This window comes from Dendronephthya gigantea, unplaced genomic scaffold (genome assembly GCF_004324835.1).
Source record: "Dendronephthya gigantea isolate DGI-Jeju-01 unplaced genomic scaffold, DenGig_1.0 000133F, whole genome shotgun sequence".
Lineage (NCBI taxonomy): Eukaryota > Metazoa > Cnidaria > Anthozoa > Malacalcyonacea > Nephtheidae > Dendronephthya > Dendronephthya gigantea.
The window spans coordinates 501,321-528,954 of record NW_021163143.1 but is presented as its reverse complement, the minus strand read 5'-3'; the positions used below and the strand labels follow the sequence as shown (position 1 = coordinate 528,954).

At 35.5% G+C, this 27,634-nt stretch overlaps 3 protein-coding genes across 3 annotated transcripts; 1 reads left to right on the top strand and 2 right to left on the bottom strand.

Moving 5' to 3' along the window:
• Positions 1 to 403: 403 nt before the first annotated feature.
• Positions 404 to 10,216, top strand: LOC114536287 (ubiquitin-protein ligase E3C-like). Its single transcript, XM_028557620.1, has 29 exons — positions 404 to 598; positions 1,109 to 1,162; positions 1,277 to 1,351; positions 1,535 to 1,672; positions 1,877 to 1,980; positions 2,185 to 2,342; positions 2,458 to 2,605; positions 2,714 to 2,913; positions 2,996 to 3,070; positions 3,310 to 3,383; positions 3,520 to 3,620; positions 3,808 to 3,909; positions 4,073 to 4,159; positions 4,375 to 4,529; positions 4,803 to 5,017; positions 5,194 to 5,298; positions 5,458 to 5,488; positions 5,556 to 5,665; positions 5,991 to 6,126; positions 6,225 to 6,306; positions 6,545 to 6,638; positions 6,731 to 6,793; positions 6,925 to 7,049; positions 7,144 to 7,231; positions 7,545 to 7,643; positions 7,727 to 7,816; positions 8,037 to 8,103; positions 8,191 to 8,321; positions 9,206 to 10,216. The coding sequence occupies exons 1-29, from the start codon at positions 539 to 541 to the stop codon at positions 9,371 to 9,373; spliced, it is 3,135 nt and encodes a 1,044-aa protein (XP_028413421.1). The 5' UTR covers positions 404 to 538; the 3' UTR covers positions 9,374 to 10,216.
• Positions 9,847 to 16,132, bottom strand: LOC114536279 (lactoperoxidase-like). The gene is made up of 7 exons (XM_028557613.1): positions 16,105 to 16,132; positions 12,981 to 13,523; positions 12,209 to 12,662; positions 11,782 to 12,002; positions 10,681 to 11,466; positions 10,340 to 10,636; positions 9,847 to 9,986 (listed from the first exon to the last, which is right to left on the bottom strand). Exons 3-7 carry the CDS (start codon positions 12,607 to 12,609, stop codon positions 9,847 to 9,849), a joined length of 1,845 nt encoding a protein of 614 aa, XP_028413414.1. The 5' UTR covers positions 12,610 to 12,662; positions 12,981 to 13,523; positions 16,105 to 16,132.
• Positions 16,133 to 17,043: 911 nt separating this feature from the next.
• Positions 17,044 to 27,364, bottom strand: LOC114536288 (NADPH oxidase 5-like). The gene is made up of 16 exons (XM_028557621.1): positions 26,944 to 27,364; positions 24,276 to 24,541; positions 22,658 to 22,752; positions 21,907 to 22,033; positions 21,587 to 21,678; positions 21,217 to 21,331; positions 20,860 to 21,010; positions 20,553 to 20,763; positions 19,889 to 20,289; positions 19,595 to 19,779; positions 19,263 to 19,454; positions 18,714 to 19,000; positions 18,142 to 18,376; positions 17,805 to 18,014; positions 17,395 to 17,667; positions 17,044 to 17,322 (listed from the first exon to the last, which is right to left on the bottom strand). Exons 2-16 carry the CDS (start codon positions 24,522 to 24,524, stop codon positions 17,191 to 17,193), a joined length of 2,955 nt encoding a protein of 984 aa, XP_028413422.1. The 5' UTR covers positions 24,525 to 24,541; positions 26,944 to 27,364; the 3' UTR covers positions 17,044 to 17,190.
• Between the last annotated feature and the right edge of the window lie 270 nt (positions 27,365 to 27,634).

The window sequence follows — 27,634 nt, the reverse complement described above, 5'->3', positions numbered from 1 at the left end:
AGCAGGGACACAGTCAGGTTTTTTGAATGAACGATAACAGAAATTTTGTGACAGTGTATCTTCAACTAATTAGCCAGTAAAAAAGACGAAATGGACGAATTGTTTCAAAAAAGGCATGTCATTTAATTAGCATCTTCATGATTGACAAAGACAGGTGGTAAGGCAGTCACAAGACACAAGGGCAGGAAAGCCAGCTAGTTCTAGCTCGATGTGCACTTTCACATAAAAATATTGCCTTTCGTTTCTGCGTGTAAATCGTTCTTAATTAAATCGTTCTTAGGAATATTTACCTTTGAAATCAACAGAGATCTTATTTATTATATTTTGTAACAATGTGAACATTATACTATGCCTTACGTGAAGTATTGCGGATCGTTTCATAACATTTTCTTAATTTCTTTATTTGTCAAAATCAAAATTAAGAATAAAAATTTGCAAGTCATGTTTCACATTGTTTGTGTTCCTTATTTTAGTCACTCGAGTTTCATTTCAAGTTGTTAGTGCACATGGTTAGCATATTAAGACAAAGTATGAAAATATGTTTGGTGGGGAATATAAATCAAAACCCAAGGTTTCTCTTCGCGGAGCCAGTAAAAAGGTAGGAAATAGTCAAATAGAAAACGTACAGAAGAATTATTCTGGAGAGAGGAAGAATTTGAAAATAAAATGCGATTGAGGTTGCTGCTTCTGAGAGGAAATGCGATATAGTTTAGAATTTCAAACTGTTTAAAAAAGTCTGAGCTGACTGAGGTAATTTTCCAGTGTTTGTTGTATACAATGTGCAAGTTGTAAAATGGTACAATCCTATATCAAGCCATATGTTATTATAAATTATTATCAGGCAGGATACCAGATAATTTGTTGCCATGAGATGATATACAAACTAATTTAGTTTACATGAATATGAACTAAACAGATTGAGACAAAAGTCTGAACAGTGTATATTATCCAACAAAATTCACATATACTGTACAAACTAGCATGTTCACATGCACTTTTAATAGGCTGGTCGTAACAGAATATAACCAGATACTTGGGTTATCAATCTGCCTGCTGCTGTTAAACATTCAATCATTAATTAATAGTGACCAAGGAATTAATCTTATAGGAGAAAAGATCATCTTTGATTCATAGAAATCAAACTGAAAGGGAAAGACGCGAGGTATAATAAAGAATCTAAATATAATTTTTTTAGTAATTGAGCTGTGAAACACAACTTTGTTGCTTCAAACTAGATATTTTTTTCAAACTGATGGGACCCAATCTGTCGTTTTAGGAAAATAGAAGACGGAATTATAGTGCGTTGAAAATTCAAGCATTTTTTCGAGGAAATTGGATTCGAAAACAAGAGGTAAGAGAATTGATTTGCCAACTGATTATTTTTTTATTGTTACTATTTCTCAGCTAGGATTTGCAAAAATATTGAACTTTATTGAGTGATGTACGTCCAAAGAGTTTATTATTCTTGAATAGTCATCATAATGAAAAACTATTTCTTATAGAACTATTTCTTATAAAACTATTTATTCCTTAGTGTGATGCCCGAAGAAAAGAGTTTGATGAGATTTTGGCACAACTTGAAGGAAGCGAACACCCACACATTGACAATATTCATTTGCTGCTTAGCTGCTTACTTTATTTCTACTCCAGACATCAAGATACAGAACGACTGGTAATAAGTGCACTAGTGCAGTAATACCTGCAAACATGTTGCCTCATAAAAGCTCAGTAATTTGTTAAAAATATTGACAGAATTGTAGCTGACATTGAATTTACAACTTATATTTTATTACAAGAGATACTTTAGGCACATTGCCTATAGAAAGTCCATATCAACCATTTTATGAATTAATTTGAATGTTATATTTTAATGTAGATAAGCACATCCCAGTTTTTACTGAAGAATAACAAAAGGATAAAAATTAATGATCACAGACGTTGGACCTTTCAGATTAAGAAATTTTTATGCCTTTGTTCCAGGTAATGTACTTATAATTTATTATTTTGTTCTGTAATCCAATGTGCAGTCATATGCAGGTTGTAGGTTACAGTACAATTCCTAGAGGTCTGACAGATTCCAGTGAGGATCATTTTGAAATCAAGGCTCAGTGAATGCAGTTACTAGTTGTGAGTGTAAGTTACCTTATGACCTTGGTTACAAGAACATTTTATTGATTTTTTCAGCATTTTAAGGGAACCGATTAAAACAAAAAAGGGATCTTTTGCAATTCCGTTACGTATTCTGGAGTCTTTTACATCACCAGCATGGTATTCTGAGATGAGCCGAGGCATCTATAATGAAGAATATGCAACCACAATTTTCTTGTGTTTGGCTGAGAATGGTAAAAACTTGTACAAATCATATTCTTTTCTAGTGCATACATGTTTCTAGTGCTTGCATCTCATAGTTATAATATTTATTTTACTATTAAGCAAACTGATTTTATTTAACCTTAGATTATTTCAGCCATTTACGCTACGTTTTGGAGGAACGTGTGCCATCATCCATAGAGTATGGCTCATCTACTCCTTTAGCTGACAGCCTTGTTGATCTCCTCACGAAACCACTACGACAATTATGTACTTCATCCCAGGAATACCAGAGGTTAAGAACTGTTATTTGACGTTTCAGAAATATGTACCATCAGTGGAAACCACGTCACTGTCTTGAAGTCTGTTATTGTGTGAACAAAACGTGCATTTTTCGTTCTAGATTCAAGCTCTTATCTTCATTTGCGGAGGCGGTCTTTGTTCCAAAACTATCAAATCAAGTGAAGAATTATCTGCTACCAAAACTTCAGGATCAGGGAGATTTTCCATTCAAAGATCTTCTCCAATGCTTACAAAATACTCAATTTACGTCCAGTGTTTCCCTACTCTACTGCATTTTGAAGTTAGCTCAATCAAACATAGGTACAGTGCATGAGAGTAAAGGTATTCAGTTGAAAGAGTTCCGTGTTACTGGATGTTTAATAAAAGCTTTATTTTGTTGTAGAAACTGTAGAAACATCAGACATTCCACTTTATCTGGAAACGATTTTGAAACTGTTACGAAAACTCCCTCCTAAAGGTATTCTTACTTTTAAATTAGCGTCGTCGGCTCTCGATTATAATAATCCTATTTGTTAAGTTCAGGTTATTTCCTTTCAACTGCTTCAAAATTAAAAAACATGCAGTATGAGTTAGGTTTGAGTCACCTGTAGTAGAGTTTTGTGCAGTCGTGCCTCTCCCGTACAGTGCAAGATATGATGCAGTGCAAGATATGATGCAGTGTGTCACGGAATCTAATTGTTCGACTCCTTGTTTCAGTGGAAAGAAGCGAAAAAGAAGAAGAAATTGAGGATTCGGATGATGAAGCATCAACCTCTTCTCAAATGCAACAGGTTCTGGCAGTATTTTGTTTCTAGTTCATATCAGGATCTTAAGTGACAAGAATCATGATGGTGTTTATTTCGTTAAACCACTGATAATATGATGACCAACAGATAACATTAATGAATGCATTGTCCTTCTTTTCAGGATTTGGACGAAAAAGACGACGATGAGGTGATTGAAGATTGTTTTGAAATGTTGAACGAGAAACGTCATGTAAAGTTATTGTTAGACACGTTTGATTCGAGGTGAGTAAGTCGTTCTTCTTATCCCAATAGCACGGTTTTAAAGGAAAGATAACACTGCACGGCTAGGTAATATTTGTCTATGGCGCTCGGAAAGCCGGAGTACGACAACACAACCTAAAACAACTGGCTTCTCTAGGTACAGGAGGCTCGAGAAGTCACTGTCATATCTTAAATCTTCCTCATCTAGATCACAAGCTGACGTAAAGTTTAGCGAGGATTGCATCAGGCTGCTTACTCTTATTGTTAACAGTTTGATTTTTGAACGAAAATGTCATATTCATAAATCCAGGTTTGTATTTTCTTTTATTTATAGCAAAAGTTTCTTAGATCTTGACATGAAGGTTTAGTTATGATAGCAAGTAACTACTGTACACCAATGATGTTTGAATACATAGGGTACTACAATTTATGTATATTGTTGGTAAATGCGTGATCTTTCTACTTTTGTATAGAATTTTATTGACGCTGTCGTCTAATCGCACTTTCTTTACAAAGTTGTGGAACATAATAAATCATGTTTCGATACAATCGAGTATTGGGTAGGGTATTACTAAGATTTCTCTTAAAGTCCTTTGTATAGTGTGGTTACTATGGCAATAATATCAAAGCCCTTACTTTCATAGTTTACAAATGTGTCGTTGTACCCTCATATCTATAAAAAAGGTGTCTATTCTGTCTCGTAAGGATAATCTACGTTCTTTCAATACTGTGGATCTCACAGTATATCTCATTCTTGTGCTGGTATTTTTGTTAGGAAACGTTTATCATTGCTTCAAATGGTGAACCATGGTAGCAATCTAAGAAACTGGGAAGCAGAATGCATAGCTCCACTCCTGGCTGTCTTCTGTTTTCTGCTGGGAAATCTTCTCTTTTCACTGCACGATATTGATTTTCGTTCACACGATTCAGGTCAGTTTCCTGCAATTATTCTCATGTTTTTTTTTCATTGCTAGTTGGCTTATCGCACTACAAAAAAATAATTACACGAACTATTTTCAATATATGATCATCTATTTAGTGGAGACAAAAATCAGGGTTTCTCTTCATTGTTAATGGGGTTGTGTATTATGATTCCTCGCAACGTTATAATTTCTCTTACTATTTTAATATATTATAGTAATGAGTTTATCAGAGACACAACGTAAAACCGAGATGTAATTGTATAAAACCTCTCTTGTGTAGGAGCCAAGATTCCATTTAGTTTTGAACAACTATCTGAAATGGGTAGAATGCTGTGCGATACAACGCTTGGTGTTATTGAAATAATGAACCATGAAATCAGGACAACCACTGTACCTAATTATAATCTCAGATCTAAAATTGCTAAAGTTCGCCTCGGTGAATCACTTCGCGAAAATGAGATGTACAGTAAAGATAAATGGAATAATGTCTTAGAGGTGGGTCATTCTCTGTCGTGTCAAAACATTTTGTGCGCATTACGGCATACGTTTCGCGTATACAAATTAGATGTGCATGATGAGATGTGCATGATGTAGCTAGGAAACTGTATTTGTGGTAGACTCTTCCATGCAGTCACATGCATGTAATCCAATATTTTCTCTAATATCTCAAGGCGATGACCCGCGTGATCAAACAGTTACATTCACGTGACACAAGGTTACATTATTGTCCTATTGATCATTGGCTCTCGTCAAAAGTAGATCTTCAAGTTGAGTTGGTATGTAATAAGATTCAGACATCTCGTTTAATCTTTAAAGTCGTTCTTAGTCTTTTGTGCAGCTGAGATGCAAAAGTACAAACATTATTGTAGAGCACACGTGAAGTATGCCACATTTCAGAACAGTAATTTAATTTTTTCATTTCACTCTATATGCAGATTGATCTGGAAATATTTTTTCAAGAAAAAGGTTTGGACAATTATTTTGAAATTTTATCTTAAATCAGAAAAAAAAATTGATATTTTGTTTTGTATAGGAACTGTGAACCCGTCAGACTACTTACATGGAACGCCTGGAAAAACCTTTCTTCATGTCGCCATTTTAGAGCATATTCCTTTTGTTGTTCCCTTTGTCGATCGTGTCAAGGTACCATTGAGTCATTACGAGTTTATAAAGTCAAAACTCTCCAACATTCACTGAGTAGAACTATCCTGATACAGACTAGATTTTTGGTTTGATAATTGTAGTATATGAACAAAAGGTTTTGAACAAAACACATTTATGTTTCCTTACAATTGAACTAAAAATTTTTTTTATTGCTAACAAAACTGTACCATGTACATATGTCTATAAAGCAAGTTAACAAACTTTCAGTGTAGAGAGATTATTCTCTCGAAAAGCTGAGATTTTTCCACTGGTTTTGTTTCCTCTAATGTCTGGTTTAGATCAGTCTATTTTGCTTTTAAAACAGTTATTTCAAAGAATTCTAAATGAAGATAAGGTCAGACATGCTGGAAATCTGCATGGTTTCTTAATGGGTCCAGAAGTACGAATAAGAAGAGAGACATTATATCGAGATGCTTTTGATGAACTATCAGGTGATCAAGGTACGAACATTCACTTGTCAACTACTTTTAATTTGTATCGCTTCTAAACTAAAACAACTGTTGAAATAACCGGGAATGCGTTTTGTATTTTAATTCAGATCTCAAGCAGAGGATTCATGTTAAACTAATCAACTTACAAGGGTTAGAAGAAGCTGGTGTTGATGGCGGAGGTCTTTTCAGGTACAGTTGTCCATATTTCAACCATTTTCAGCTGTGCGTCATACCTGCTGTGCGCAGTACAACTTGCAAATAACCCAACCACAGGATTGCTTGTAAGAGATGACCAGGGCATTATTAATTCAGATCGCTTAAATAGAGTGCACACCCTAATCGTAATGCATGTTTTAATAACTCTAGATTTAATAAGGAATATGCTACGTTCGTATTTGATATATGTTTATCGCTTTCATGATTCTAGAGAGTTCTTGAATGAGTGTCTAAAGGCTGGGTTTGATCAAAATATTGGATTTTTCTCGTCTACTAGAAATGAATTACTTTATCCTAATCCACAGGTAATGACGTTTATTAGCAAGAATGTGAAATATATATGTGGCATTTAGTTGTGTGTTAATACCAAATCATTTCTATTCTGTTCTGTTTGAAGGGACATCTTGTTGATCAAAATGTTTTCGCGCATTATTATTTCCTTGGAAAGATGCTCGGAAAGGTATAAATATTAAAAATTGTTAGTGATGTGTAGCGATGACTTTTTCAAACTAACATTTCACTATCATTTTTGCTGATTCACATTAATAAATAAAGCGCATTTAAAGTGTAATTGTTTTATATTTATTTCAGGCGATATATGAAAACATGCTGGTTGAATTACCGTTTGCCAGCTTCTTCCTTTGCAAGGTACTAAGTCAAACCAATGCAGATGTTGATATAAATCATCTAGAATCTTTGGATCCGGAGATGTACAGGTTCGTTAGAAATAATTTTAGTATCTACCAATTCATCATCTTGTCATCATCAAAGCAAAGTGATATTTCAGAAAACATCGATGTTTTTCTTAAGGAATTTACTGTATTTGAAAGATTGTCCTGATGTTGAGGATCTTGATTTGAATTTTACTGTAATTAATGACAACCTGGGCCATTCAGAGGTACAACTAAGTTTCTGTTTAATAGTAGGGTTCGTAAAATAGCAATCCTACAATGACATAGCCTGGGTAACGTAACGTTCAGAAATACACGAAGTAATGGACTTCTCAGTTGCTAAAAATAATATATTGCCTATTTATGCATGAAAAATATATTGCATTGCATGGAAGCCCAAATAAAGTGAATTTTTTATCCACGGTATAGAACAGTTCTTGACGTGTTATTTTTAAAATACAACAAGTTAGTGATCGTATTACTGCGGTAATCTCACATTGACTAGATTTTTGTAACCTATTCTTAATGTATCGATGAAAGGTGGTTGAATTAAAACCCGGAGGTCGAGATATCGTTGTAACCAACCAAAACAGAATTGAATACATCCATCTTATGGCTGACTACAAATTAAATAGACAGGTGTGTAGAAAGACAGCGGGTCGTACGCATTCAGGCCGCGGTTCAATTGTATTTTTGAACATCATAATCTTTTATTTAAACAGATTCGTCCCCATTGCAACGCATTTCGATCAGGACTATCAACTGTGATTGATATCTCTTGGCTTCGTATGTTTGATCCTAATGAACTGCAGGTAAACTATACATTGTGCTGTACAGAGTCTGACTTGTTTGTTTAGTACAATAATTGCCTTTTCAGTCTATACATATGTCATACAAACATTCTACAATTGATAATTTAAATTAGGTTGGGTTAACTTATTTTTGACCCCAATTTTCATATTCATATTCCATTTTGTTCATGGTATGTTCTTTCTGATTTTTCACATCTTTCCATATTCTCTTTTATCTCAGATGTTGATCTCTGGTGCGCAAGTTCCCATAGATATCGAAGACCTAAAAAGCCATACTTCATATTCAGGTACGCTCAAATTTATACCGCCAACTCATCAAATGTCGTTAACAAAAATCAATTTTTAAATATTGTCTTCTTTTATAACCTTTGTAGGTGGTTTTAGCGAGGACCACATTTGTATGAAATATTTTTGGTCAATTGTGTCACAGTTTAACGATGATCAAATGCGTCAACTTTTGAAGTTTGTCACAAGTTGTTCACGACCTCCTCTTCTTGGCTTTAAGGTTTGTTTTGGGAATTCTTCAGTATTAAGGCAGCTTTGGCCAACATAGTTCGATTACTCTTGATCTACATACGCGGGATACCTAGTATGCAATCCGTTTATCATTAATTCCGTCTATAACTCGCACTAGTAGAATCACGTAGACTAGAAAACTAATAATGCTTCAAAGATGGACAGGTTTTTACGAATTTTGCCATCTCACTAAATATACAAAGGCTGCCAGAAAGACCTAAAAATTTTATTAAACAAATTACTCAAAGCATAGTGACTGTGCTTAAAGTAATCATAAAATATAAAATGGCGGATTTCCAGTCGGTTTCTTTCAATTGGCGGCAACATCGCGACTTTACATGCATCGCGCTTTGCCGTCTGCAATCCCCACAGCTAGGCGCGTTTCTTTCCACGATGATTTGATGAAAAATATATATTGTGTGCTCTGTTTTGAAAAAGGCTGTACATTTTGGGCAATGTTGTCTATGTAAAATCAGGTTTGATTTTTTATAATTTTTTATGTGTTGACTTTTTAAGCTTGTTTATATAAACTACAGTATTTTAGTTTTACTGATTATACAGTCAATGAAAGAACAGAAACATGAATTACAGCAAAACCGAAAACGTTTAGAGAATACTATATTTTTTAACCTACAATGAAAACATTTCAATTTCATCAGAAATCCTTGTCTCAGTAAATCCTGTTTTTCCTGATAAAGAAAACTCATGCAGCATAGGCTTAGTCTAGTCTTGATTTCATCAAATGTGTACAAATGTTTCTAATATTGCCTATATAATTTTCACATGCATTCTACATTCTATAGTAAACCGTGTGACGCGTGTGGATGGATAAGATTTGTCCCATATTAAAATATTTATATCTGCTCGTTCCAGGATCTTTATCCGCCATTCACGATACACACCGCTGGAAGTGAAGACAGACTTCCATCAGCAAGCACGTGTGTGAACTTACTCAAGTTGCCCGAATATCCTGACCTGGAGACAATGCGGCAAAGATTATTATATTCCATTGAATCTGGTGCTGGATTTGAACTCAGCTAACTGGGAATAATTGTTTAATATTGGAATCTTGTGAAATGCAAGTTGCGTGTTTTAGAAAAGACCTGCAATGAAGATTTCCATTTGGTAGCAATGGCCTGTTTACATGTATACGACGCATGTGTACTTCACGTACACAGGACGAGACAGCTGCTTCTATAATACAAAATATATAAAGTGTTCCTGTAGATCTTCCCGCGACCATTCCTTGTATGCGGGATCCTAGAATCTGTCGCGAGTTTATGAGAATGAGTAAATTAGCACTTTTATATAGCTTCATTCTGGCAAATTTTTTTAGGTACGACTTCTCTTCTGGGTGTATGGGTTAAAAACGCAGTAAGGTGAACATATGAAAACAGTTAATGTTGTCATTAAAATAACATGAATTACAGGCTGTAAATTTGTAGCTATCAAACAATATTTATAAATTTTGACGTAGTCGCTCATCTTGTGTTTATAAACGGTAGTATTGTAGCCTAATTTCGCGAAACACGAAAGGGAAAACGTTTCGTTGGCGTGTTTTCGTTATCTGAAAGCGAAACTTCGTTGGTGTCTTCTCTTTGTTCAGTTACGGTCCAAGTATAACGCTTTTGAAACTCGAGTTGCCATACACTAGCTTGATAGGAATACATTTCCATTTATGATAGTAATACTGGAAGAATAACTTCACTTAAACGAAGCAGTGGAGCCGTCCTACGACTGGTAAGATTTAACGACCGAAGAAAATTTGTTGGAAAGTACCACTGATTACAAATTATTTTATATTGATATAACTATACATGCATATAATTGTCTACGGTGGACGTCGTTTTATGCATGGTATCTTGTATTGAGTGCGGCCAGTAACATCAGGCGGTTACTTCTAAAAATTGAAAATGGCAGTGTTATCCTATTATCTATATAATTATATTTTATACAAGACTCCATTGTTAAAAACTTGCTTTTCAATGAATATCAGTTTTGTCTTACCTTTCCAGTGATTGAGGTCAATCTTAGGAATACTGCTGCAAGGTAATCGCTGAACATCATTGTTGATTGCACGGAACGTATTCTTTTGTACAGTCAGTTTTTTACCACCTTTCAGGTTATCACAAAGTACACGACTTAACGAACTCTTTTTTATTTCTTGAAGTTGAGATCTTGTAAATACTTTTCCTCTTCGGTAAAAGAAGCGATCTCCATCTCTAAGACGAGCAAACTGTTCCTTAATAAGACAAGTGAACGTGGGACCAAGTATCGAACCTGGCAAAGGACGTTCAGCTATTCCTGCCACAAACAAATCTGCAATTGTTGGATCATCTTTGTATAACGTTGCTGAAAAATCTTCCTGTTTTCTGGCGAGATTTCTTTTATGGTATCTTTGAATGTTCGGGCGTCGGATAGTCCACAATATCTCCTAAAATCATTGTATCCAGGCAGACCATGATCTCTCCCTCGCTGAATATTCAAAGCAATCAAGTTCAGTCCCGGTGAGTGATCACGCTCAAATAAGTGATTCATAATTCCAGCAGAAAAACTGCGGTCGACCTTTTCTGCTTCAAACGTGCACAGACCAAGCAACAAATGATCAATTCCGTGCCTGTTGATATAAGTGTTGTTGAAAAACATGTGTTTGAGGGGTATCGGTGCCCCTACCTTCCGATGATTTTCGTCCAGAATATCGAAAGATGGTCGAATGGTGCTGTGTCCAAATCTATATGCAGCCGCCGCCACTGAATTAATAATCCCAGGATTAATCCAGTATTTGTATCCAGAATATCGCGGTAAAGCATTATGACCAAATAATTCAGGCAGGTAATCTTCGAAAGTGATCTTTTGTAAGATTCCCCCAACAATCTTTCTTGTCTCTTCGTAAATAGTGTCTCCTGTCCAATGAGGGTTAATTTGAATCAATTTCTTTGCGATACGGTTGTGCTCTCTAACAAACAATGTATGAATTGAAGCCAATGCCACTTGTTCACTTGATCTGGTATCTCCAGCTAAGAAACAACCACCAGTCATTCGGCACAGATCATTCGGAAACATTAATTCTGAAGTATCCAGTGGCATCATGTCACCGTGTGAAGAATGACGTACTTTTAGTAATCCTCTGTTGGCTGTAAAAACAGTTGTAAAAACATGATTTTGTTAAAGGTCACACAATCTAATACAAGAGGTTGGCCACGCATAGTGCAAGTTCTTACAGTGTCATGGTAAATCTAACTGCTATTTTAGCCGAATTTCTGATGGTCGAACACTATCTACGTTATAACTCTAGAATGATATCCTAGTACTTGATAGCGGCTCGAACCGAAGTCTTAAAACACTACTCATGCATGCATGAAGACCGACTTCAGCGTGTCTGACTAAATCCCGGCTGCCTTAATACTTTGGATGATGACTTAGATAGAAATAACTTTTTAAGTACTTACGAGAAAAATCTCTCAAGTTATTTGCTAATTTTAAAGTTGACCCATATATTTGTGAGCCATCTATGAAAGCTGTATTTGCATTCATTTGTTCTCTTCTTCCCAACTTCATCTGATAAGGGTCACACACAGCAGCAGTCCTCGTGAAGTGCAGGCAATTGGACGACTTATGAGGAAGAATTGGGAAACAAGGCGGTTCAAATGCTTTTGATTTTTGATGGCAACTAAAGAAGAGAATATCAAAGAATGAATAAGTCAGTAATCTTCGCCCTGATGTCATGATGAAGAGAATATATGATCACGTGATTACACGGTGAACAGGAGGAATTCCTGGAACTTTGCTGGAAATAATTCCAAAGATCTTGTCGCACCTTAACATATTTTGAAATCTTCGCTGCTAAGAAATTTTTTGTTCATCATTGGTACGTACCTTACCCGACGACATTTGTCAGCACCTTCACTTTCGGGAGCGAGGGTGAAATCATGATCCAAAAATTGTCCCCACTGCATAAGAAAGTGTGAATGAATCTCTTTTCCAGGTAACGAGTGTCTTTGAATGATGACAAACTGTTTCGTAACCTCGAGAGGATGGGGAACAAGAGGTGCATTAGGTAGATCAGGGGATCCCAGAGGATCTTTCATGCCATCAGGATCGTAATATTTTGCAGGAAGCACCCGGGTAAATGCACTAGAAGACGACCCATAATGAGGACTCTTGATATTGTTACACGTGCCATCTATGGAGCGATATTTTGCATGTATTCTGCAAAATGTATGATCAATTTTTCTTTTTGGACATCTGGATACAAAGAGTAATTTTCGTATCGTCATTGGGGAGAGTAAATGTTTTACTGAGGCGCTGACCACCACCGACGGAAAACGTCCTGAAAATAAAATAAATGCGGGATATTCGCAACTGTACGTTTTAAAACGGGCTTACACGTCGCAAGTGCAACTCTTTAGAGCGGATGAACTTGGGTATGCAAATATGCATCCTTGGGCTTTTGCTCTATAATCTTGCCTACGTCATTGCTTACGTTCACTCAATAATAGAGTTAACTATGCTTGAAGTGCAAGCTGTTATGCCCTGTTAACCAAGATGGAATCATTGATTGAAAGGACCACAGGAAATATGGTCAAGTATCACATCATATTGCTGTTATACGTTGTATAGAATTTTAGCTACATGCATAAATACTTACTTTTGAAATGAGACTTGATTGCCCAAGCGACTTTAGCACATGCATTGTCTAATCTTGCTTGTGCTGAGGAAATCTTCGTGGAAAGTGCATTCACTTTTGGCGATATCCAACGAACAACTTGATAAAGGCTTTCAGGTGAGATATTTCGTGATAAGCGATTAGTTTTCAGTAATGAGGAAAACCTCCTCCGAAGTGATTGAATAATTTTGTCACCATAATAAAGACGCAGCGCAATAATACGAACCCAAGTGTTTGATTGACATCTACAGGAAGGTGATCTACATTGCTTGTTTTTTAATGCTGTACTTGCAGAAACTCGAAATGTCGTCACTTGACTTCGGTTGGGAGAATATCGTGGAGAATTTTTGTAGTTTATTTCAATCGAACCATCATTTTTGCCAATCTTCACATAAGGATGATATGAAAGCAGCTTGTAGGTGATTGGTTTGCCAGATTTTGAACTAGCTCGTACTTTGCCTATCGTGCCAAATGTTCTACCATTCACAACAACAAAATTATAGGTATGCTGATGAAACACAACATCTGAAACCCAAACAGAAACAATGATTGTGAATAATTAACACATATAATAATGCATGCACGAGACTGTAAACTACCCAGTTTTCTATAACCAACATGGGGAAGAGGTGTTACCCAGTCAGATGTTTCCGCTTTCAAGCGAGTATTGAATTTTAAAAAGGAGCAAAGCAAAAGATGGCTGATGAAAACAACTCTCTAAAGTTGCTGCGTTACAGATGAAGTATGTTAGATCTTTGTTTTTGTGAAATGTGCTATCAATATTTTAAAAATTATTAGTCATGTTCTCTCTGTTAATGAAAATGTCATAATCATGACGAAACATGGACAAAAAAGTTCTTTAGAGTGAACTGTCATTTTGCATATTTTTACAATCAAAGAAGGAGCATTCATTTAGGCATGATTGTGGCAATAATTTGCATTCTATATTTAAAATACGCCTTAGCCCCATATATCCTTGTCTTTCAACTTCAGATTATCATATGTAAGAGAAATATTTAAATGTGTGTGTACTTATCGTAAGTTATGGTAACCAATTATTTTTCTTTCCCACGGTTCTTCTAGATCTAGTATCTACCAGGCTGTTGTATTTGCCGGTATCGGAATAAATTATCATTCCCGTGGCATTAATGAAGTGGGGAGTGACAATAGACAGTATGAGTATATTGCAACTTAGTATATTGTAGCGTGCGAGTAAATGAACGACTTCAAATAATCTTTATAGTGACTTAGCAGACAGGAAACGCCGGTCGTTATTTAATACTACGGAAATTACTGCTATAAATCGGACTTTTATACAAGTTTTGAGCGATTAAAATATAATTAATGCTGCGATTTAACAATGTCAATGACAGTGGATGACGGTGAATGACAGACAATGACAGTAATGCAGCGACAACGCCGACAGTACGTATTGACAATATCGGGTATCATAGTACATGCATGCACCGGTACATCGAGTTTTAAACTCTCAGCATCATGAATACACTTAGAATTTTCAATCTCAGAATTTGAGATATAGCTATAGAAGAAAACACTTGTCATTTTTAACACAAGGTTTTTTTATATAATGACAAGCCTCAAGAAACGGTCCAAAGCGAGAATAAGTCCTTGTATTTTTAATAAATCGTTTGTATCATGCAGCATGCAGTCATGATCATATTTGAAACATTTCTCTCTGGGTTATCCTAGGTAATCCAAAATTTTTAAGCTAGGATGCATGTGCTAACTATAGTAAGTAAGTTTGACTGCATTTCCTTTACTCACCAGTACAGCGTTGATAACGTCGATTTACATGATGGTACCACGAGAAATATCGAGGACTTTTTTCACCTGTTTCTTGATCGAATATTTCATGGTTTAAATCATTTGTTCCAACCAACCTTTCTTGTAGATTCGACGATACCAAATTTACCAAAAGAAAACACAAAATTCCCCTGAACAACATTTTACCCGTGGCCACGTTGATTAATAAACGAAGTGATCGAATGCACTTGATGAAATGTTCTACATCAATCTTACGTTATATATACTACCAATGCTCTTTATTATCTTTCATTCTGACTATTCTGTGGGTTTGAACAAAGAGTAAAGATTTGGAAGTACTTGTGTGTAAATATCAAAACGATATTGTTTTTTGATGTAATCAGGATTTTACACAATAAAACGTGCCGGAATTTCAACAATATCTTCCAAGACAGCCAGAAATCCGGTGCGAACCCTACCGCTTGATATCTTCGTTAATTCACTTAGAAATAAAAGTAATTTATTTCTTTCAAACTTTTGATATTTCTTTTTGATACTAAAACTCAGCGTGTAAACCTAACTACGTCTTCGTGTATTTAAAAGCCATAGCGTCTGTGACTCAAACACATTGAGTGGGATCTCTCAGTCATCTTGAAACTATTCCAGTATTTTCACTTGGCTGAGGGTTTTGATGTTGAATGTTTTAGTTTTACTCTTGTCGTTGACTGAGGCATTGACTTTCTCAATGATCAGAAAGAAATAAAATTTGTGTCACTTGTTAAGTGTGGATTTACGGACGTTAGGGTAGGGATTGAATGTGAATGCATCTTTCACTTTTTCATTTCTTACTTTTTCTCTTTCAGGATGGGTGAGGTAAAACAAAGGCACATTGAAAATGTCACAAGAATTACGTGTGCACGCATTTTTTCAGAAGCAGCCTCGCTACTAATGGCAATTGTTGCCATGACAACTTTTTTCTCTTTGTCTTTGTTTTAACAGCCAAAATGTAGTAAAATGTGCTGTCTTAATGCGCTAGATGCTTCTTCAAAATAAGCTGAAGCATTTTTAATTATGCGTAGCAAATCAATATTTTCACAGAGTTTGAAAATACAGAGCGACAAAGCACCTGTTTTTATGACCCGTCATGCAACAAAGTGAGGTGGGTGAGAATCTGAAGCCTCGCCCCCCCCCTATGAATTACGTAGTTACGGTCAAGTATCCTTCGCTTCCGCAACCTTGGTCGCGCACATCCACCCCAAAATTAACGTTTAACAACATTAAATTATGTAGTAATTGAGGTGGATGTTGTTGTTTCACTTTTTCACAAACCGTATAAACCTACCTTGTTGACTTTCAAAACAAGTATTTTCTTCGAGATACAACCGCTAACGAAGGTATCTTATAGTACTTAAAACTATAACTTTCAACTTGCTTTAACATGCAAGCATCACGTCGTCTATTCTGACATTGAGAGTGCGCGTCTGCCGGAATTGTTTATTAATAAAGATACTTCACATGGAGATAACGACAAAAATATCTTCAAGTCTTTGTTCTATTTGAGCTATGCAAGGAATGACAATAATAAAAACGTCAAGCCAACTCTTATCGTCAATCATTAGGTGATTAGGTTTTATAAAAGGAATCGTTATTTCGATAATCTCGTGATTTCCAAGACTACATGGGTGGTGATGTCAACTCCCACAAACTGTAATCTTATTCCAGAAAAATACTTGACTATAAATGACCTGGTAAAGAAATCCTATACTTGGTAACCACCAACATAAAAAAAGCGTCTAGGAATGTCTAAATTTTTTCAATCTAATTAAAACCCCGTGCTTGCATTACACTCAATTTGCTGGACGCGGGGTGGTTGAAACTGTGCGTTGTATACCGCGACCTATCTCGTTTTCTTACTGGAATCATCTTTCTATTTTTATTTCATTCCATTTACATAACTGACTCTCTAGAAGGGAATATCGCAGCAATATAATACTAGAGATCTTGAAGCACTTTTGATTTTCCTACGCTTTCGTTTCCCTATTTAACTTTATGCGGTTTTTCTGTCGATTAATTTAGTTAAAAAAACTACTTCAAAGAGTCAAGCTTTAAGATTCCTGTTTGTCTGATTCAAAGATAATTAAACCCACCATAAAGTGTCAAAAAAAGAAGAGTCTCTCAATATGTGTATATATTTTTGATTTTGTGTGTTAAGGCAATAGGGAAAGCCGTTTCTGATAAATTAATGAGAAAGACTGACTGAGCATGCATGATGCACGCCATTATATACAAACACTCAACTCTGCAGGTCATAAATTATGCCAATACAGTTTCTTGCGATCTTTTTTTTGTATCAAACTAGCTATATTACTCCAAAATATATTCTTGCAATATAATCCAAACTATGAATTGAGATGCATGCATACAATGTTTAAAAGTTTTCCTTTTTAAATCCAAAATGATATTTCTGACACAGACTTTTTAGTATTTTCCCCAGGGCGGCATTTCCACAATAGAATACTGTTATGTGTCCATAATCCATTGCTTTCAAGTCCTCGAAAACCTAGATTGAAAAATTTTACAAATTTAGTATATTTATATGTGACAGAACATGATTTATTGAATAATAACAAACCTCCTCCCAGTCTGGTCTTCCTGCGTTAGTTCTCGTTCTTAAACCAGTGATTAAATCCCTTTCTTTCTTTTCATGGAGCAAATCAAGTGCCAGTTGTAAGCCAAGCGCTTTCATATCTTGTTTTCGTAAAGCTGATGTCATGTAGATGTGCATGTCTAAAAAATGTTCACTAAAAACGCCTTCATGTTCGGATTGTTGCACTTCGAGCTCTCTCATCAAACTTAGAAACCATTCAAAGGAATATTGATCACGGTTGATCCAAAAGAAATCCACCTAAATTTTTTACAGATGAAATAAAATATCCAGTTGCAATAATCGAAATATGCTACAAAATCCGTTTGAAATGGTAAGACAGCAAATATATCAGTTATACTATCAGCTTCAACATAGTTATAGCAATTCCAATTTACCTTTTGTAATTTCCTCAAAGAGAACGGAACATTTCCAACCCAGGAGTAGGAACATTTGGGACAAGAATGGGATGCGTGTTGATATCTTAGCATGATTGTTTTCAGAATTGATGCAAATGGCGTCACACCGATACCACATGAGATTAAAACTGCATGCTCAGCCTCGGAGAAATCTGTCGATGGAGTTCCGTATGGGCCATTCAGATATATCTAAAGAGAAGAAAAAATCTCATTGACGATGTTCAAAGACTGTCATTTGCTTTGATTAGAACCGACCTGATCTAACTAGGAAGTTGTAATTAATATTCTAATTGTTACGCAGTCGCTAAACTCTCACCAGCAACTTGCTTTCAGTCGTCACGGAATCCCTTTTTTCTTTGGAAAAGTTAACTAGTTCTACTTCTTCTTTCTTATTTATTTTCTTTCTTACACTCCTTCTCAATGAACCAGTTTTTGCTTCAAATACAACTTCACGTAATTCGCCATCCTCTGGGTCATCCTCGATAATCACCCCCAGTCTTTTACGTCGAATATTTCTGGCTCTCATTTCACGAATCGACAGCTCATTATCTCTACACAGATCGATAGAAACAAAGAAGTGTTTAGGTTTTATTCTTTGCTGAAATAACCGCTGTAACCGCTCGTTGTAGTCACCGCGGTTAACCTTGCAAGCATTCATGAACAAGTTATTGGAAAAACTAAAACAATTTTGACCCGGAATCGCTAGAGACTAATTGAACGGATAGATTGAGTGTTTCAGTGTTTCGCAAGATGCACGAGGATATTATTTTAGATCGTACAAAAGGTCCAGTTTCGTATTGCGATCTGTGACACGCGTACGCACTTAGCTGTACCATAAGCCTTTAATACTATTAGACTTACTACCTCTCCAACCTTTCTCCAACTTACCTTTCAACTTCTCTAGCTTTGAATGTCTTTTGTCTTCGGATTGCTGTTCGTTTTAATGATAATCTCTTGCATTCTTCTTTTTCTTCTTCTTCGTAATGATCAAATAATTTCTTGGTCCATGTTCCCACTGCACGAATATGCAGCCAAATATAACTGGACTGTTCTGGGGGGCTGCTGATCGTAAACGGATGCCATTCATATTTCGCAATCTTGGGAATATTTACCAACACGTAGTCGCCAGGTTTATAGTGGAAGTTTGGAGGTCTTTTGATCACCAGATGGGTCACCTAAATCACAAAACCTTATTGATATCCCCTTAACACGTAAAACTGCAGAACTTTGTAAGCGGTAGTATAAAGCATGGTCAATACATATTTTATATGATCTTTGAAAAGCCACTGTGTTCAATTTAAACTTTTACAACCTTCATGGTGACAATGTACGAATCAGAATTTTTGACATACCGTCGGCCGGTGAATGAGGCCCGCGAAGAAGAATTGTGTATAGTATGTAGAAGAATGAGTAGACAAAAAACTGAATAGATAATACCTTCGAGGGATATGTAATTCCTTCTTGTATGAACGTCTTTCCGTATCGAGCTCTGTTAACGATCCTTAAACTCCATATTCTTTCGCATAAATAAATAAATGCGGGACCAATAAACCATTTCCAAAAGTCCGGAGCATGAAGAATCAATAAAGTCCACCAGAGAATGTATAAATGATGAAAAACGTAAAACAACTAAAATGGAAAAGAGAAAACCGTGATGCATGACAAGGCTGCAATTCATTTATATTAATAATATTTTTTCATATTTATTCTAACGATACCGCGCAGACTTTCAAAATAGACAAAAAATTTAACATAATCAACTAACGCACCTCGAAATATCCTCGCTCTCTAACAAATGGTTGAGACAGTACAAATATAATTCCAAGAATTATCAAAAGTAAAATTCCGGTCATTCCTGCTGAACCTCCAACCCAACCTTCAGGAGTTTTTAACGTAAATAAATATTCCCAAACTTCGAAATGCGTAGAGTTGCCGCTGCTCTGAGCCATGTTCACTAAAAATACAAAACATTGGATATTAAATGATCGCGATGAATGGAATAGCTCAGTATATAAATCCCGGATTATTGTAAGCCTATCCAGTTCTACAATTTGATGACTAACCGTATCTTCCAAGATGTCCAGCACAATGAAGAATTGAGAAAATGAAAATAATCACAGCAACTCCTTTATGATACTGAATATGTTGATCTATAGGAAGGTATTTGCCGATCCAAGTTGAACGTAGCCACGTAAGAGAGCTCTTTAACATTAGGACTAAAACAAACACGCTATTAAAGTTCAAACACATCCCAAATGTTCGAGCAATGATTATCCAAAAACTTTCGTTTCTTCTTTGAAAACCAACCCAAATAAACAATGCAACATTCAGGAAAGAGTAGACAGCTACAGCTGTTACTTTTGATGGGTTTTGATGAATATAATTCCAACGTAGACGTTTGGGGATGAAACGAGATATTGGCTTCTTTATCTTTGGTGTAGGAGGTTGAAGCAAGTGGCCAACACTACATTTAAAATGAAATAGCAAATGGATCTCAGTCAACATTACTATACCTGCCTGGCTGTCTCGCCTATCTCGGCTGTCTTACTAAACTGAGCCGAAAAGTCTGTAGATTGAAACTTCCTGTCTCCAAATGTTAGGCAGTTGAATCACATTTTGTGGTAACTTCTTTGAAGAAGCTGCTATATTACCCACTAGTCATCTTGGAATGTAACTGGAATGTAACTGGAATGTACCTTTTTTGAAACCCTATAATATGACACGTACCTGACAGATAAATTCTCAGCCAATGCTGGATATTTTGAAAGAAAGTTTTTGAATTCCTCCAAATCAATAACCCCAGCACGTTCTGACTGTACTTCTTCAAAAAATACTTCCATGAGTTCATCCACTTGCTGATCATTCAATCTTAGTTTGCTCTCTTCAAGGCCAGAAAGAAGTATGGTTTTCATTTCCTCACGATTTAAATAACCATTTCCTAGAGGAAAGATTATAATTCTATCCACATCAGATAATTTTTGTGTTCGCCTAGATTTCGATTCGAGATACCCGTCAGAGTAAATATAATTTATACCGTCAATGTCGTAGACACGAAAAAGAAAGGTAAGTTTATCCGTGACTGTTCCATTTCTTAAGAGTTCCAATCCTTCAATCAACTCTTTCATGTCGATCTTCCCGTCTCCATTTTTGTCGAATATCGTGAAAAATCTTTCAGCGAAAAACACCTGGACACAGAAGAATTTGAAACATTAGCTACGTTGATATAGTCCGACGCCAAGTATACAAACTGGGTGTTGTCTTAGAGTTTATTGATAATACGAAATCCCCACCATGCTACATATAGTATATATTTGAAGGAGATCAAATTTCTGCCGGTATATTCCTCATGCATTCACACAATTCGTTTTAGTTCAATGATGGCCACTTGTACCTGTTCGAGTTGCAAAGTTTCTTTAAATTGTTCAAAAGTAATCTTCCTGCCTTTCAAAGAAGCAACGTTGAAATGTTCCTCTATCCATTCAAACCATTTGATATCGGTGGTTGCGCTTAAAACAGATATAGTTGAAATCAGTTTAATTAGTTCGTTAGTTATGCGGAGCCAATCAAAATTCTTGTAACATCGGACATTTCGCGCTTGACGTCATTATGATAAAGGACCGTCTGTTGACTTCAATAAACTTAGCGGCCCGTCATGCAATCTTTTCCGACGGTCCGTTCTAGAAAACATTTCCCTCAGAAGCGTATGTTACTTTACTATTCGTACCACCAAAGCAGTAAATAAAATTTATACGGTGTCTTACCATTCTAATCTATCAAGACTTCCAATAAATTCATTGATATCGATAACTCCGTCAGAGTTACGATCGAGAAGACCAAATAATTTCTCTGTGAACTAAAGAGACAGTAAATTTGAGGATGTATAATTTTAGGGGCAAGGCATCTGTTACTTCTGAATGAAGTGAATCATTAGACAATTAGTAATTGATCTGGATGCCACGCTCAGTGGGGTCATCAATGTTTGTGCAAACATCTTATGCAAGACTGCACTTTTCACTTCCTCAAGAGTTGCTAAAATAAATATTATTTTTGTGTTTCAGAATATCTCGAACCACAATCGTACCGTTTTGTTCTCAAATGCTTGTTTGAAATCTCTAAATCGTATCTCACATGTTTCGCAACAATAATTCTTTTTGAAGTAATTCGTAAACCACTGCAGTGTCTTCTCCCCGCTGGCCTTTCCGCTCTCTCTGAAAAAATAAATCATTTCAGTGATTTCATGTTTTTTCCAGTAGACGAATGCAATATACATTTGTATTATTGGAGAATGCTTAAGAAGAGACCTGCTGTTTTCGACGAATAACATTAGAACATATTGGTCATGAGATGAAAGCCTATTAGAGGTTTCGGTAATGCGTCCCTGGAAATGTTTTGAAATTCAGGCAGACTCTTGCAATCGCGATTTGCCGCGATTTCAAACGAAAGTGTCTAGACGTATCGAAAGGAATTGCTATGAATATTTAATTGAAAGTTTCCCGACTCTCGACGTTCTCGAGTACAAATTGTCCAACAAAATCACCAATTTTGTCCAATCAGGGAGGGAGGCTGTTATATAGGTATATTTTTTCCATACAATGAAAGTAAAATTTGGTTAAAAATGGTGTTATATTTTGTGAACTGAGAGCGTTTGGTTTAGCAAATACTTTTACAGGACATATGTGAGGAAAGACTTTCATTGACATGGTTTATCTTGGTTGATCAAATTAGCTAACAAAATACGAGTAACGAGTCAATAAACCTTGGGTTAATACGTGATCTACGTGATCTAAGTTAAGTTAAGTAAAGATATTCTATGCGCAGTAAATTCATCTTACACCATGAGCAGTCGAAGGCCTCCGATTAATTCCTGGATACTTATATAACCACGATTCTGTGTGTCGAAAAGTTCGAACAAGTTCTGGACGAAATCCTGAAAAGATACACGGAATAGTTATTTATGTGTATTTGGGTGCTTGAAATTATACTACAGTGCTTTAAAAGTAAACAAACTTAGAATGCATCTGAGTTTGTTGTACTGTGGTTAACATTTGTGTCCGTGCTTTCCAATGGCAATGAATCACAAGGTTCGTGGGGTTCGCAGCATTCGGCGAAATACAACATTCCTGCTGCACAAGATAGCGAGTTTCTTTTGTCACATTGTAAGAGCCTAATTTGTTCAAACATATGGTCTAAACAAGCTCTAAATATATCCCACTCAAAAACGCTTTTTAGAAGTAATGATGTCAGTATTGCAAATATCTCCTGCATGAATTATAATTCACAGCAATAAATATGCTCCGTGTGATATTTGAAGGATATTGAATATACACAGAAGATCTGAATGAAATGATTTGAAGTAATTTACTAGAAGAAGTAGATGAGTAATTTGAAGGATGATCTATCACCGATGATAATGCTTGCAGCTTAAATTAGCATCTCCTTTCTTCTGGTAACTTCCAATGAAAGTTGTGCGTTATCGTTTAGCTCAGACATTGAAGGAAAACAGCCTGATGCCAGACATTACCACACTGGTAGCAACGATTTTAAAGATAATAAAAATTCGAGCTTTGTATTCATTCAAAGTGGCAACGATAGCCTTAAAAGAAAGGAATTACGCCTAATTCTCTATACTTGGCACCATTAATTCTTATCTGTTCATGTCTATCATCAGCAAAAATCCCATTTTTCACATATATTCTTATCTACAACCATACTAATTACTTTTATGTTTCTCTTACTGGCCCTGCATGGGTGAAATTATAATGTGAAATATTGCTTGCAAACTTTGTCTTTAGTGTTTGTTTGGTTTACTTTTTATCATGCACGTTTTTTCATCCGACCCCCGTGGCCAAAAATCACGGCTTAATTCATTCTATACTAACTTTATTTCCTAATTTACATATCAATTGAAAGAAATGGCCTCGACAGTAAATATTAATTGTTTAAGCGATGACGGAATCGCGAAATCTGTTAACAATGTAGGTCGTTTTTAACTGGCCTAACTCGCTGGATGCAAAACAAAATTTATCAAGGTAATATGTGTATACTTCTGGTCTAGAATAGACTGCCGCCTATCTTGTTTTTCAATCATCGATGTGCAGTATTTTCTTTATAGTGTTATACTGGAAAATAAAGTAAAAACATATCTTTATACAGATATATAAAAATATCCGGAATAGTGTTAACATCGTGATTCTTGTATCACTATATGTTGCGATTTGAACAACTTGCAAGCCACCTAATTTACTTTCAGATTTACGATTGAAAACATAGGTATAATATACTTCTAAAGAAACCTTATAGCTATCAATATATGCAAATTATAGTAATGGAGTAGAATTTTTTAAGATTTCTGGACATGATTCTGCTAATCTCCGAAGTCGTAGAGGCCCTTTACCCAAAAACGTCGTTCTCACTTCAAATTTCCTTCAATAATCACGGTATATATTTTACCTCAATGTCATGGGTTGCCTTAATAAACAACAGTTTATCGATCACGCCATTATTTCCAACGGCATCGAAAGCTTTACCAAACCATGTTGATCTTCGGTTGATTGTCTTGGTGTCTGTTCGTCTGGTCTTGACAGGACTGCTGAGTGATACACGACTTTCACCCGGAGCGGGAATTTGCACGGACAGACGATTTGATCGCTTCTGTTGTTTTGTTTCTTCCAATAATAAACTTTCTCTGTCTGCCGCCATTTCATATCATAAACGTCCTAGAATGGTAGAAGAATATATCGAACATTGTTTTCTATTTCGATTATATCCTCTTCACCGATAACGCTGCGGTGTTTTTATAAAGAAAAATACATGTATATTGGTCATCAATGTACTCTTTCCAAATTATTTCCAAAGACGGAGGTATATGATTATATATATACTGATATTTGAATTATTGTACTAATTATTCACTCTCGTGGAATATCCTTTGAAGTTTGACCTGTAACTTCATTTTAATGTAAGCTCTGTGTAAAATCCATTAATCTTAACAACAAGAATACCTCACAGAGAAGGCAAATCATTCGCTACGTTTTGAGATAATCGGCAGCACCATATACAGGTGGACTTAGTCACATAATAAATAGGGTGGATGAATGTGACGTGCATAGGATATTGTAGTATTATTTGTATTGGGGGATGACTTTTTAATGCGTTATTTGTTTTCTTTTTCCGTATACAATAAAAAACGCAGCACTTCCTTTAAACAATCGAATACTTGCCAAACACAATATCCAGTTACTTTTTACTGCCCTATTCACTTCAAGTATATTAATGATAATATATTTAAAATGATTTATGTCGCACGTAAAGATAAAGTGAGTTATGAAAATATATAATTTATATAGTTTTTAATTTGTATGTATTAGTTCATCCACTGGCGCTGATCATTTTTGCCGAGAGCATTATAGGTTTGGTAAAGAATCTTCTCCTCAGACAGCTCTCTCTAGATTGTTTTTCAAATAAATAAAATGCACTTTAGTCGAAATTCAGCTGTTTGAAACACAGCCAAAAAATCCAAAGTTATGTGTCTTATGTCGGTTGTTGAATCTGAAAATGGGATTATCATTCAGTTGCGAAGAGTAAAGACAAACAATGCCGCCAGAGCCGCTTGCTATGAGAGGTCGGGTCTTATATCTACTTATATGAAGTATAAAATTTTCCTGAATTTTTTTGAATTCCAATTTCCATCAACTTAGCTGGTATATTGATGGTCTACTGTTTGCCACTACAGCTGTGCTTTTTGTCTCGTTGTTCAATCAGTTGGTATATAATGTTTAATACATGCCTGATGCCCCTAGGACATGCATGCACCCTTATATTAAGAACTTTCTGTTTAATATTAACCACTTAAAGTTGCTCGACTGAGCGGGCAAGAATATATTTGCTATCATTTTCCCGTCTTCAATAGTATAGGACGAAATCTGAAGGAGAACGATAACTTCTGCTTGAAGGAGATTGACCTTTCTACCATGAATACGAACATTTTCATCTCATTGTTACCGCGATTATATACTGATATAGTGACTACTGACTAAAGTAAAAGTATGCCTGGTGGGTAACGAAAGAGAGCTATAAATAAAGATAGAAATGTAACCGAAATCAGGAAAATAAACTGTATTTAACTGTTGTACAATATGTAGAATATCAAATATCATTATATGCGCCATTCTGAGAAGAGGAGTCTATGTTCCAAACTGCAAAACGTGGAACATAAAATTCTCAATCTGAACTTTGCTGATAGTCACAGCTACAAACGTAGCGTAGCTACAAACATTCCACTTTTATCACAAGATCTTAAACTAGGGTAATAAATAAGAATCTAAAGTTTACTTAGAAATTAAACTGTCAAAATAGAACCCCCGTAATGGAACCTGGCTTTAAAAAAATAGTTAACAATTATAGACATATAGTTGATTGAACTGTTAATTCACATTCATGCACTCAATCTGCGATAAACTTCAACGTAAGTTATCTTAGTGGAATTATTGATAAACCTTGTTAGTATGTATTTTCGTTGACGCTGGTTAATGATCAGATACACGATTTGACAGAAAGTAAATAATGCTTTAATTGTTTCAATCAGAAGTACACTATTTGTCTCGAATATGTGACAATGTTTAGGCCGTAAGCCTATTAAGAGTTGCATGATAATTTCGGTGGAATGTATGCGTTATTTCCTTTTTCAGTTTACAAATTGCGACTTCGTTTTAAAGTCAACATTCCGTACGGATATAAACATTCAGTCGTTCATTCTAATATATAGAAGATTGAATTTCATATAAACAGAACAAGCTCATGCTGAGTTTCATGATCAACAGTTTTTAAAACTCACGAGTCACGCACTTCTGTATGTCTTTATATAGTGTAGAGCTATGTCAGTATATATCAGATGTAAGGTTTAACAATATATATATATATTCCCGCTACCAAAGTAAAATTAGTAATACTAACGTAGAACATATAAGAAATGAAACACAAATTTGGGGACTATTTCCTTTATTGGGAAAAACGTGACGGTAAACACAATATGATATATAGCAATCATTGACATTGATAACAGTTTTCATGCAGTACTGGGAACTAATAAATATAGATTACAACAAAAACTCACTCTCACCTTTGAATTGTTGAAACATGAAAGTTAATACTGGACGAGTTAGACGGAAGCAGGATGGATTAAACGCGACTGTTGAGATACCTCAGTTGATATATACTTTCTTGTCTGAATCGATGCTTCGGATGGATTTTTCAAATACCCTGAAGCATAGTCTGTTTCATGTCTTATTATTTGTGACCACAGACATTATCAGACAAAATGCAGCGTCTTCAATCTTAAAATATTTGCCCTCCCCCGCTGTAGAGAGAAGGAAGAGTTCGTCTGAATTTATCACGCGTCCGTTTCGTTAGGGAACCTTTTTCCCTTTTCTGATATGAAAAGATAAATTGAGCTTCTGCTTTTAACTTGTTTTCATTTGACTTGCATTTATAAATGTCATAGAATCCCGTCTTCGGAAATGTTTATTCAGTAATGATTTAAGTACACAAACTTCAGGATATTTTAAATATATCTAATATAGGAAATGTCTGGATCAAATTTCAACATCTATAAAATTTATACCTGCCAGACTAAATGTGTAGCCAATTTTAAACTGGAATGTAAAATATGTTAATCTCTTATCCCGCGCCTATGGGAAAAGTATAAGGGCACAGGTTAGAGCAAAACGCCAATACGGATAATGACGGGCAGATGACTTCATTTTTTTTGCAAACAGGTTTCAAAAGACATATTCGCATTTTATCCAATCCTG

Excerpts from the sequence above, each read along its gene's own strand:
- LOC114536287 (XM_028557620.1), top strand. The coding sequence starts at position 539 with ATGTTTGGTGGGGAATATAAATCAAAACCCAAGGTTTCTCTTCGCGGA. Across the intron at positions 1,163-1,276 it reads CTGAAAGGGAAAGACGCGAG|GAAAATAGAAGACGGAATTA; the intron begins GTATAATAAAGA and ends CTGTCGTTTTAG. Across the intron at positions 2,606-2,713 it reads TCATCCCAGGAATACCAGAG|ATTCAAGCTCTTATCTTCAT; the intron begins GTTAAGAACTGT and ends TTTTCGTTCTAG.
- LOC114536279 (XM_028557613.1), bottom strand. The coding sequence starts at position 12,609 with ATGACGATACGAAAATTACTCTTTGTATCCAGATGTCCAAAAAGAAAA. Across the intron at positions 11,467-11,781 it reads TAACTTGAGAGATTTTTCTC|CCAACAGAGGATTACTAAAA; the intron begins GTAAGTACTTAA and ends CTGTTTTTACAG. Across the intron at positions 9,987-10,339 it reads TGACCTCAATCACTGGAAAG|CTAGTGTATGGCAACTCGAG; the intron begins GTAAGACAAAAC and ends ATTCCTATCAAG.
- LOC114536288 (XM_028557621.1), bottom strand. The coding sequence starts at position 24,524 with ATGGCGGCAGACAGAGAAAGTTTATTATTGGAAGAAACAAAACAACAG. Across the intron at positions 21,011-21,216 it reads AAACTTTGCAACTCGAACAG|GTGTTTTTCGCTGAAAGATT; the intron begins GTACAAGTGGCC and ends TTCTGTGTCCAG. Across the intron at positions 19,455-19,594 it reads GAGAGCGAGGATATTTCGAG|TTGTTTTACGTTTTTCATCA; the intron begins GTGCGTTAGTTG and ends TTTCCATTTTAG.